The sequence below is a fragment of the Hemitrygon akajei genome, chromosome 5 (genome assembly GCF_048418815.1).
Source record: "Hemitrygon akajei chromosome 5, sHemAka1.3, whole genome shotgun sequence".
NCBI lineage: Eukaryota > Metazoa > Chordata > Chondrichthyes > Myliobatiformes > Dasyatidae > Hemitrygon > Hemitrygon akajei.
Window position 1 is genome coordinate 55,156,928 of NC_133128.1, and position 12,409 is coordinate 55,169,336.

At 36.1% G+C, this 12,409-nt stretch overlaps 1 protein-coding gene across 2 annotated transcripts in view; it reads right to left on the bottom strand.

Annotated features, from left to right (window-relative positions):
• Positions 1-1,708: 1,708 nt before the first annotated feature.
• The window catches only part of arl13b (ADP-ribosylation factor-like 13b), a 71,869-nt gene continuing 61,168 nt past the window's right edge, over positions 1,709-12,409 (bottom strand). For both annotated transcript variants that reach the window (XM_073045594.1, XM_073045595.1), the window contains exons 9-12: positions 11,841-12,054; positions 11,579-11,680; positions 7,722-7,790; positions 1,709-4,034 (exon numbers count right to left, since the gene is read on the bottom strand). In XM_073045594.1, the coding sequence (XP_072901695.1) occupies positions 3,958-4,034; positions 7,722-7,790; positions 11,579-11,680; positions 11,841-12,054 (462 nt within the window). In that variant the 3' untranslated portion in view covers positions 1,709-3,957. The remainder of the gene's footprint in view (positions 4,035-7,721; positions 7,791-11,578; positions 11,681-11,840; positions 12,055-12,409) is intronic.

A 12,409-nucleotide genomic window follows, 5' to 3' on the forward strand; every position in this document is an offset into this window, starting at 1 on the left:
TAGCTGCAAATGTTTTAAAATTATGTGCAAGGAACAGCATTATCTACAACATTAACTGCTACTACAGCAGTGGTATTTCAGCATTGCCAATGATAAGTATCAGTCCAGATATAAAACCTTAAGACATAGAAGTAGAATTAGGACATTTTGGCCCATCAAATCTGCTGCCATTTCATGGCTGATGCTTTTTACTTCTCAGCCCCAATCTCTTGCCTTCTCCACATATCCGTTAATGCCCTGACCAATCAAGAATCCATCAACCTCTACCTTAAATATACATATAGACTTGGCCTCCACAGCTGCCCGTGGCAACGAATTCCAGAGATTCACCACTCCGTGGCTAAAGAAATTTCACATTTCTGTTCTAAAAAGAAACCCTTCTATTCTAAGGCTGTGTCCTCTGGTCGTAGACTGTCCCACCAGAGGAAACATCTTCCCCACATCCACTTTATCAAGGCCCTTCACCATTCGATTGGTTTCAATGAGGTCACCCCTCACTCTTCTCAATACCAGTGAACACAGGCACAGACCTATTCAACACTCCTTATATGACATTCCCTTCAAACCTGGAATCATTTTTGTGAACCTTCTCCAGCTTCAGCACATCTTCTCTATAAGGGGCTCAAAACTGCTCACAATACTCTAAGTGAGGCCTCATCAATGTTTTATAAAGGCTCAACATTACATCCTTGTTTTTATATTCCAGCCCTCTTAAAATGAATGCTAACATTGCATTTGCCTTCCTTACCAGACTCTACCTGCAAATTAATCTTTAGGAAATCTTGCACAAGTCCCTTTGCACCTCAGATGTTTGTATTTTCTGTTTAGAAAAACGAGCAAACCTTTCATTTCTTCTACCAAGTGCATGACTATACACTTGCTGACACTATTCCATTTGCCACTTTGGCTATTCTCCAAATCCAAGTCCTTCTGCAGCCTCTCTACTTCCTCAAAACTACCTGCTGTTCAACCTATCATTGCATTGTCTGCAAACTTTGCAAAGCCAGCAAGTGTATCATCCAAATCATCAACATAAAATGTAAAAAGAATCTGCGCCAGTGGCACAGTGACATCAGCACTGGACTCTGGAGCGACGGTTCCCAAGTTCAAATCCAGTCGGGCCGCTCCTGGACACGCTCTCCATCCGTACTGGGTTCAGTGTTAAGCTCGCAACTCAGCCTCGTAAAAAAAAAAAACTGCGCTGTGAGAAGGACATGGGGGACCACTCACAGAATCCTTCCTCCAAGACAACCACTTTGGAAAAAAAAAGTGGTCGCCAAGGCTCTGGCAGAGTATGGCACACAAAGAAAAGAATTTGTCCCACCACAGACCCCTGTGAAACACCACTAGTCACTGGCAGCCAGCCAGAAAAGGCACCCTTTATTCTCACTCTTTGCCTCCTGCCAGTCAGCCACTGCTTTATCCACGTTAGAATCTTCCCTGTAATACTATGGGCTTGTAGTTTGTTAAGCAACCTCATTTGTGGCACTTTATCAAAGGGCTTCTGAAAATCCAAGTACACATCAACTGATTCTCCTTTGTCTAACAGCAAAATTTATTACCTTGTAAGTGATGAAATGGGAATGTAATTTGGAGTTGATTCAAGTGACTTGATAGCGATCTTCAGAGATGTTTTCCCAATAGTATACATTTTAAGGGCAAAAAGACATCAGTCTCCAAACTTATAAATAGAGAAAACACTCTCCAATGCTTTTAAGAGTAATTCTTTTATTTCAAAAACATCATGAAATTTTCAATTAAGAAATTGAGCCCTGAAGGTTACTAATAACCTATTAACATATCAGACATCAGTTTCTGAGTATAAGACATTTTACTACATTTGGAATATTGCTACATAACATTGACTTCAGGCAAACTAATAAACATGTTAACAAATTCGTATATTTTAAAGTACTACTACTACAAAATTGTTCAAAATAAAAGATAGTTATCTTTCAAAATGTTTGAAATTAAAGTAGAACACATTATAAATCAAAAATATTGAATATGTAATAGTGTTTGAAACATTGGAACATAATGTCTTACTTTAAGAAAATTTAATGCAAACCAATAAGTATGCTTTTCCTTTTTAAAAAAAAAGCACATCAGAAATAATTTGGCTGTCCCATAACAAAATAAATAACTGTGAAATTTTATGTTTGTTTTAAGAAAATTCAGTAAGAAATACGTAATCATAAATATCAATGTGTCATACAAATATATAATGTTATAAAACAGACAATTAAATGTTCTTACCAAAATGAATATATTAGTTGTGTTCTGTACAAACAAGATATAGATTTAGCCCTAGATTATGACTAATATGCGGATCAGTAAGAGGGGAAGGTAAAGCAAGTGATGCCAGAGCACAGGGAATTATTTGAGAACTATCCATGGGATTTCAAGTGTGAATTTTGGAAAACAGCTTTGGTTTGAGTTGCAATTGTTCATTCATATCAGCTAGGTATTTGTGTGTTCAGGCTTATAACATATGAAGTCCCTACTCAGCAAGATACCTGATGGTTGCTGACATTTGTACTCTCAATATAAAACTATGTCTTCAGGTGAGCCAGGTTGTATTATTGGAAGAAGACAGTACTTAAAGGGTTGGACTCATCTACTTTTCAGTTTCAGAAAAACAACAAAATTCATGAAAACTTTGATATTTATAAATTTATGAGATGTACAAAATCTAAGCACTAACTGCATTTGAAAAATGTTATCTTGCACTGAAATCTATTTGGATTTGCTGTGATCATTTTAACTGACAAAACAACGCTTGAATGTCAAATGTTTCATTGAAGAAAAACCATTAGGATTCAGTTGTTGAATGAGAATATACAACTGTTAAATAGCGTAGTGATTGATGTAGTGTAAAAATATATACAGAAAGGGATATTGGAAAAGTGGAATAAATACAATTCATGACATAATATATACTGGCTAGCTGATAGTACTTGTGCTGTTAACAACTTCTTTCTCAGAATACACAAGCAAACTATCTCATTACTCTCAGACTGAAGTGACGATCATGGGTATCTTCAACATCTCTCTGGATTCTAAATACAGTATTTTTGAAAGTTATTCAAATGAAATTTCAATTTTATAATTATACCCATATGGTGCTTTATAATATAAAGCAATTTAACAGTAATCCTTTTAAAAACTAATATTTTCTGAAACTTAGTGATTTTTTTGGAAAAATATGCAAAGTGCTTGAAAACTATCAGAGACATCTTCAACAGATGTGTAAAGGTATTTAAATAGTCTCTGAAAAGTAGAGTAAAATGGACTGTTCAGCTATGAAGATAAAGCTTAAATTGCACACATACTTTTAATGACCACCAACATATCTACATTAAAAAGTGCTCTCTGGAAAATCAGATATACCGCCATCTCAGAATGGGAAGTCCAAGTTCCAACTTTAACAGTTCTTCACTTGACCATAATCAACATAGATGTGATTTCTGTTTGCTGAGAATAAACCACTTTAATGACATCTTAAAGTAGTTATTGGAGCTTAACCAGAAGCAGCTCAACAGTTCAAAGGTGTGTATAGGTTTTCCCTTCATTGATGTTGCTCGACTTATTGAGCTCCTCCAACTTGGTGGTGCTCCTGATTTCTAGCATTTGCAGTCTCTTGTATCTCCACTAAGCTCAGAAGACTTCAAAGTGGTTTGTACTATATTAAAACTGAATTTTGTTCAAATATTTTATTCTGCCAGTTTTCAGTAGATCTGTAAAAAAAAAACTTTCCTCAGAGTCTGTCATTTTTTGCATTGCTATCATGCCAGTGTTTTTCAATACAAGGGATCAATTTCTGGAGCAATATTCAATTCTTTTCCTTCTTAGTGGTAGGTCCCACAGGTCTTTTCTGACATCATAAAACAACTTTTATATGTACTGACTATACATACAATTTTTTTCTGTTTAAAGAGAAGCACGTCCTTCAGACAACTAAGAGATGACATCATGGGCCTCAGAATTTGGTTTCTGACTTGTTGGTACTGGTGGCAATGGCTTATTGCAAAGATCTGCAAAACAGGTTAACATGGAAAATATACCAAGTTAATTGTAGAAAGAGTAAAGTTTTCTAAGTAGAATCAAAACTACAAAGCAATTGTGCCAATTCCATTTCATCTGAAAACATGCCATTAAACTTTTGTGTAGGGAGTAGATCGCTATCAGCAAAATATCTTTTATACATTTAGCCCTACTGACATTACAGAATAGCGTTTATGGAAATGAATAAACAGTTAACATTTTGAGCCGAAACACTTCATCAGGATTCAATGTCAACTGTTTATTCATTTCCAGAAGCTGCCTGATATTTCCAGCATCTGCAGAATCTCTTTACATAATTTTGTTGCATTGCTCTGCGCAACATTTGAATTCTTCTTGTATTTCTCAACACATCATGTTAATTTATCTTTTGACACCTCAGCCAATGAATTATTCTCCAATGAAAATGCAATAATTGCTTTATGAACAATCATTATATGAATTTTCAAACTGAGATCACTAAAGGCTTCATTTAGTTAAATATTTAAAATTTTTAAGGATGTTACAGGGGCCTTTACTTTATTGAAGCCACAGAAGAGAGATCATATAATCGCCCAGGGACATATGTATCTGTGCAAAAGAGATGCACATGGTGTACAGAACTATATCTATTGTTTCAGTATGACTTTGTATTAAAAAGATCAGATAAGGGGTGTAAACTTGTGGATAAATGTTTCATTTTCATACAAGTAGTGTTCCACTGTAAATAATTACAAGGACAACTAGGTAACCTGAAAGACTACAAAAGAATAAGATTCCTAATTGTTTATTAACATGTTTTCCTTATTTCTGTCCAGTTTTCTGGAGGTCATGATAACTTTTACCAAAAAATTTACACCTAATAAGTGTATCTCTGCTGCAAGCATTGAATTCAGCTGATCTACCAAAACACCCTATTAGGGGATCATTCAAGTACAACTCTTGACTATATTTATAGCAGAACCTGCTTTCAATAATGTCTACAATGGGATATACCAGCAAGAGGCAATGGATAAAACTTAAAATTCTATCTTTACATAAAGTGCTACCAATGAAGTATGAAAATATAATACTACTATTGCTAGTGAGTCAATGCACATTGAGAAGACCAAATATAGATTTAATTTTGTTAAATATTTCATTTCAAAGCAGAGCACAATCCTGATCTCAGGTATACAAACAGAAAGTATTGGAAAAACTAAGCAGGTCAGGGCACGTGCTTCAGGTCATAACCTTTCATTAGAATTACGGAAAAATAAAGAAAGAAATCAAACGTTTGAGAACGGAGAAGGTGGTAAGATCAAAAGGAATGGTTGTGAGAGGGTGACAACCAAGAGACACAGATATTGATGCTGCAGGCTGAGAGAGGGCTTGGTTATGTGCCTGGAAGAGGTGCAGACAAAAGTTAATGGACTCATACATGAAATAAAACAATAATGTTGGAATTATGAGATACAAAATATAGTAAGAGCTGGAACTACTTAAAAATATGTAAATGCTCAGCAAGCTCCTCCACCAGCATAAAAGCATCAGCACCCTCCACTGGGCTCTCAAGCATGCAGCAAAGCATCAATAAAAACAGACTTGCAGTATGCCAAAGATTACTCACTCACCCGTTAATTCAACATAACACATGTACTCTCTCTCCCTAACAAGGAAAAAAGCGGTGCCCATTTCACAGCAAGAGGGAAAACATAACAACTTGCTGATTTATGATGCTAAAAGTCATGACTGGTGGAGATTTTCCAGCATTTACTGTTTCTATTTCAGGTTTACAGCATTATCAGGTTTTTGTCTGATTCTGAGACAAACTGAAAAGGCTAATTATCTTAAGTTGTTGGATTTAGTTGAGTTTAGAGGGCTATGATATGCTTGGTCAGGATATATGAAGCAATTCCTCAAACTTAAATTGCCCAACATTTGAACGAGGCAAGCGACCAAAAAGGGAAATGATAACTGAAATTGGGAATTTAACATAACAGGCAACTGGAAACAGAACATAAATGTTCTGTAAAGCAGCCAGCTAGTCTGTGTTTGCTTTTCCAATGTTGAGGAAATCACGTAAGTGAGGTTTGGATGCAGTTCATTAAATTGGAATTGGTCAAAGTGAATCACTGCTTCACCGGAAATAATGTTTGTTTCCCTGGATGGTGGCATGAAAAAATGTCAAAGGGAAGGTTAAATGAGAAAGGGAATGGAATAATCCTTCCAAGTATAGTGAATTCCAGTTGATTGTGATGCATAGGGACCAGTACATTTTGGCCCAATTAAGCAGCTGCCCCAATTAGCCAGTTACATGGAAATAATTAAAAGGCATAAAAAAAACAGAGTAACAAATTATGTATTTAAATAAATACAAAACAAATTAGAATACTACCAGTACCACTACAGTACTATAAAACTGTGTTTTAGTTCCTAACAGTTATCAGAGGAATTCTTCTGTCGTGTTCTTTTGATTGATCGCAAAATGAAAAAAAATCAGCGCAGTCACTAAGTACAGATAATGAGCAGCCTTTGTACAAATTTTGCATAGGTGCTTATTTTTCCAATGTATATGGATCTTCTTCACAGTTTAAATCCTTTACTGTATGTCTATTTCAACAATGTTAAGATTACACATAACAAATTCTTCTTATTTTCATTTCCTGCTTGCTTCACAAATTATAACTGTTCCTTTCAGGGTTCACTTTGTGCCAAGTCAAAATCAATGCTAATTTCCTTTCTAAGTTGTCCACCACTTAACAATCTTTTAATTTAACCAATGAAATAGATAATAATTTTATGTATTTATGTATCGATAATTAATGACAATCACCTTCTATCAACACCTATGAGATGCCAACAGAGCTGACATTAATGAGTTAATCATGTTTCATTAGTGAGGTAATAATAAAATATAACAGTAGATGTGCCAAATTTATAGACACAGTATCATAAGGCACTAACAACAATGAAGACACGAATGTTTCAAATATAACAAAGAGGAAAGATGCCAGGTTTCAGAGAAAGTTTCAAATTCATAGGATACAAATACTTTCCTGACCCATGTCAGAGCCAGGGCACAGGGGCAAAATATTGTAAAGAAAAGTCAGTGTGCCTGCCATTTAAGTACCAAAATATATGTTCACATTATTAAAAGTTGGGAAATGCAAAAACAAACCTTTAGGCCCATTATAATTAATGTGTAACAAGGTGGCAAAATAGACAGCTGGGACCTCGGATTTGGCAAATCCATTAATTCTTATGGTCTGATAAACAGATTTTTCTAACGTATGTCGTTCATTCATGTATAATTATTTTCTAAATGCCGAAGTTGACATAAATTGTTCACGAATGTAGTTTTACTTCTTCTGCTAAATGGATTTCCATCCCTAGATTTATTCTGGTAAACATAGCAGATTATTAACAATAATGCATGTATTTTGTTTTAACTTTTCTGATTGGAACCAAACAGTTCCATAATTGTTATCTATATTTTTTCATTCAGTTATACATGTTACATTCTGCATCATTTCTAATATGAAATAAAAAATTTTTAAATGTTTAAGATTTAAAAAGAAAAATAATTATTACTTTAAGGTTTTGACATTGCAAAAAAGACAATCATTGCTCCTGAACAAAATAAACGGGTTTTAAAATAAGCAAAATGAAATGACAGGAAAATTGGGGAAAAAAATTACCATTGTGCTGTGTTTCACCAAGCGATTCAAGTTTTGGAAGTCTGGTAACTTTGGGAGTACCCCAGCTAACTAAAAAAAGACAAAGAAAGTAACCATTAAACATGGAAGTCTGGCTTAAGAGATCCTTGCAATAATGTTGATAAATTTCAACAAAAATTTTAACAAGGGAAACATAAAACTGAGCAAAAATAATCTGAAAATGATAACAAGCAATGCTCCAAACAAGACATGGGGTGGGGGGTGGGGGGGGGGGGGACAGAGAGTGAAGGGCAATAAAGGAGAAAGGAGGAGGAAAGAAGGAAAGGAGGACCTTCGGGAGAGACAGAGAGAAAACCTTTTGAGTTATTGTATCTGACACAAAAGAACACCAAATTCACCTTGATATCAGGCAATTTAAAAAAAAAGGTACTGTTGCTCTCATATTATTGATGTAGTAGAATGACAGTTCGCCCAATTATAATATAGCTTATATATGGGATGATTCCATATATGTTCATCAAAAAGTTCGAAGGTAAATTTATCATAGTACATATATGTCACCATATACAACCCTGAGAGTCATTTTCTTGCAGATATACTCAATAAATCAACTAGTCATAATAGAATCAATGATGGACCACACCAACTTGGGCATTCAACCAGTGTACAAAATATAACTGTGCAAATACAAAAAGGAAGAAATAAAAAATAAATAAGCAATAAATATTGAGAACATGAAATGAAGAGACCTTGAATGTGAGGCATTAAGTTATGGGAACATTTTAGTGAAATTGAGTTCAGTTTTCCCCTTTGGTTCAAGAGCCTGATGGTTGAGGGATAATAACAATTCCTGAACATTAGACTCTTTACCTTCTTCCTAATGGCAGAAGCAAGAAGAGAGCATGACCTGGGTGGTGGGGGGTTCCAGATAATGGATGCTGCTTTCCTGCAACAATATCCCATGTAGATGTTTAACTTCAATATATTATGTGCAGTACTTTATTGAAAATAGCGGTAGCAATGGTATCTAGTCTCTTTAACAGCTTTAGTTAGGGAAAGACCTTGAAGTTGCAAGGTATATTTAATTAATAAAATGTTCATTTGATGGTCCAAAACATTTTTCCAGCAGGTGTGGAGCTTTTGAGAATCTTGGGCTTAGTGATGCCTCCCTTCATGCAACTTTTATTCTCGCTTTGAGAACAACACAATGCTTACCACAAAAGCTACCTTCTGCAGAGAGTCAATCTCTGTAAGGTGGCTAGGCCAAATAGCATCCCAGGCCAAGTAGTCAAGGAGTGTGCATACCAAATCACTGACACCTTCATGCATATCCTTAATATTTCGCTCAAACAGGCTGCCATACCCACATGCTTTAAATCAACCACCATCATCCCTGTTCCAATGAACTCCACACCTTCAGAATTAAATGACTACCAACTGGTGGCACTGACACCAATCATCATGAAGTTCTTTGAACGGCTGATAATGGAATACATTAAAAATGATTCCTGCCACATTGCACACTCACCAATATGCTTACTGACAGATGCCATAGCATCTGTGATGCAACAGGCCCCGACGGGGCTGGTACAGGAAATGACATTAAACAATCTTAATTCTTTAATAAGAAGCTTTCTTGTGAGCACAAACTTCTTGCACATAAAATATAATATCTCTTTATGGACCAGAAATCTGGATTCATCTGTGGGGATTCATACCCATGACCTGGGAACGTAGAAGGCAAGTTAGGAGAATGGATACTTGATAGATGACTTTAGCTACTTATTCCATTGACATATTAGTTCATTGCTATGGCCACTTCCCATATTTTCCAGCCAGTGTCATTAATACAAATATTTTGATTAATTGATTAAAGTTCCATCTACCCCACTGCTGAAGCCTTGGAAAACAAAACCCTACTTAAATATTTCATAATATATTCTTATCATAATCACAAAGTATTATCCACCTCCAAGAAAAATAACATTTATTGACAGAAGCACAAGAGACTACAAATGGTGAAATCTGGAGCAACAAATGATCTGCAGGTTGAGAATTATCTGTTGGGGGAAAAGATTTTTTCAGTGTTTCAAATCAACAACCCGCATTGGGGCTATGGAGAGGAAAGACAACCAATAAAAACACAGGAGATTGAGTTATAAGGTAAAAGTCAGTTGGCAATTGGGAGATCAAGGATGGGTGAAGGATGAGTTCCCAGATGCATACCATTTTAACACTTCCTCCAATCTAGTCTACTACATTTGGTGCTGCTGATATGCCCCCTCTACACTGGTGTGACCAAGCACAACATGACACTCATCTCCAGAGTACCTGAGCTCTGTCTGCAATGGCCACCCCAAGCACCCAGATGTATGCCATTTCCTTCCCATTCCACACCTCCTTGCCTTTCCTGTGCCTTCTCCACTGTTAGGGTTAGGACTAGAGGATTAACACTCACACTGCATCTGTGTCATCTCCAATCCAATGGTATGAATGTTGATTTTCCAGTTTCAAGTAAACTTCACCTACCGTGTTTTCTGCTCACCCCCAACTCACTCCTTCCAATTGACCTCCAGGCCTCCTATTTTGTTCTCTTTCATACATCCCCTTCTTCAGCCCCTCATCACTCATTTTCATCCGCCTCCTCCACCTGGTTTCATCCCACCTACTACCCTCAGATTTTGCCTACCAAATCGCTGCTTCCCCCCTCTTGCTCCAACTGAAGACCCCCTAATAGTTACCATTATCAGCTTCTTTATTGGTCAGATTTCAGCGCCAGCAGCCTTTATATTCCTGTAAATCACATTCCTAGTCATGTCCACTCTCATTCTCCCTTCCCTCCACTTGGCTCCATTTCCCTTTTTGCTTCCACTAGCATCCATCTACCTGCCTGCCTCTATCTTCCAATTCTATTCCTCAACCACTTCCAAACTCCCTAACCCCCAAACTGGCTCCTTCTGCCCATCAGCCTTCATCAGTCTTCAATCCACCCATCATTTACTGGCCTCCATCTCACCTCTTCACCTCCCACTTTTACACTGGCTCTCTTGCTGCTCCACTCTTAGTCCTGAAGCAGAGTTTTCACCTGTAACATCAACAGTTTCTTTCCTCACTTCGGATGCTGCTCAAATTCTTGAGTTCCTTCAGCAAATTGTTTACATGTCTCAACACTCATTGATAATGGTAAAGTAACAACTTAATAGAGATTGAAAAGTGAATATGAGGGGAAACATAAACAAATGTTCCTGATACTTGATTCCTATTGGGCATTTGCTTTGAATTAGTGGTGTGTGATATTTATTCTATTGCAAATAAATTTCTTCATTTTACAAACACCAAGCAATGAAATTTCAATTTACAATCGGGTGAAGTACATAGAAAAAAAAGGCTTTGAATGTCCTGCATCACAGTAGTAAAGCACTCAGACCTTCATTTGGACAGTACAGTATCATACTCCTTCTTTATTACTATCTCACCAGTAACTTGCTTCCTAAAAGTTCTGCTACATTACAATTATATAAATTTTAGCAAACACTAAACTGTGGCTGTTGCTCATCCACATTTCTTCAACAGACACAAAGCAACTGGTTGGTTTTTCCTGATCTGTGTTAATTTGAACTACCCAACATTATGCAACATATACAATTAGAAGTCAGATTTTTGGCCTGGGGGTAAGGAAGGGTAAAGATGTAATAACTAATCTTATTAATAAATAAAAACCATATTCATTTCACTAATAAAGTATTATTTATTTTAATCCACACACGCTACTTAAATCCATGTGTTCCTTTTGGTAACCAATTCACTTCAAGCAACCTGTTTACTGTTAGTACATTGTTTACCTATGAGTGTATCAGACCAGAAGTACTTTTACTTACCAGGCAGAGGTGGTGGGCTTGAATTTTCAGAGTCATCATCTACATTGATTGGTTCTACCTTATTCTTTTTCCTCATATGTATCTTCTTGATCTTTTTCTTCCCTGTCATTGTTTAAAATACACGATTATAAATATAGAGCAAAATATGAACATTTGAATGTGAAGACTGATACATAACATCCATTCTAAATTTAAGCACAGTACTGCACAGAAATTCTACATAGTATTTACACTTTCCAAGCAACATTATTTGTTTAATTACCAGAGTCTTGCATTTTCCGGTGATACCCAGTTTCTTCTAGCTGATCAGTTAATGCTTCTGCATTGGCACCCAATTTCAGTTGGTCATCATTTTGAATAGTATCTCCGGCACTCTTTTCCAGATTAGATGATTCCTTTTCTGTTGCACTTAGTAGAGGTTCACCATTAGGATTTTGATTGTTCTTTTCTTTCTGCCTTTTGATCTTCTCCTCATTCTGACATCAACAAAAACAACAAAAATTCTTTTAATGCACAAAGATCCAACAGGAAAAGTGATTCATCCATGGTTAACAAGAGAGATTAAGATAGAATTAACTCCAAGGAAGCTAACAAAGCTGTTAAAATAGTGGTAGATTTGAGGAGTCAGAGCATTTGGAAATTAAAATGCTGAATCATGAAAATGATTTAAAAAAATGTAAGATAGAATATAAGACCAGAAAGGCCTGAACATTAAATAAATTGCAGGATGAGCTGGGAAAGAAAAAAGGAAAATACTTGTAATGGCAGTTTGAGCCCCTTATGGGCAGAGATAGTATTTAGAAAGGAGCATAAGGAATAGCAGAGGAATTA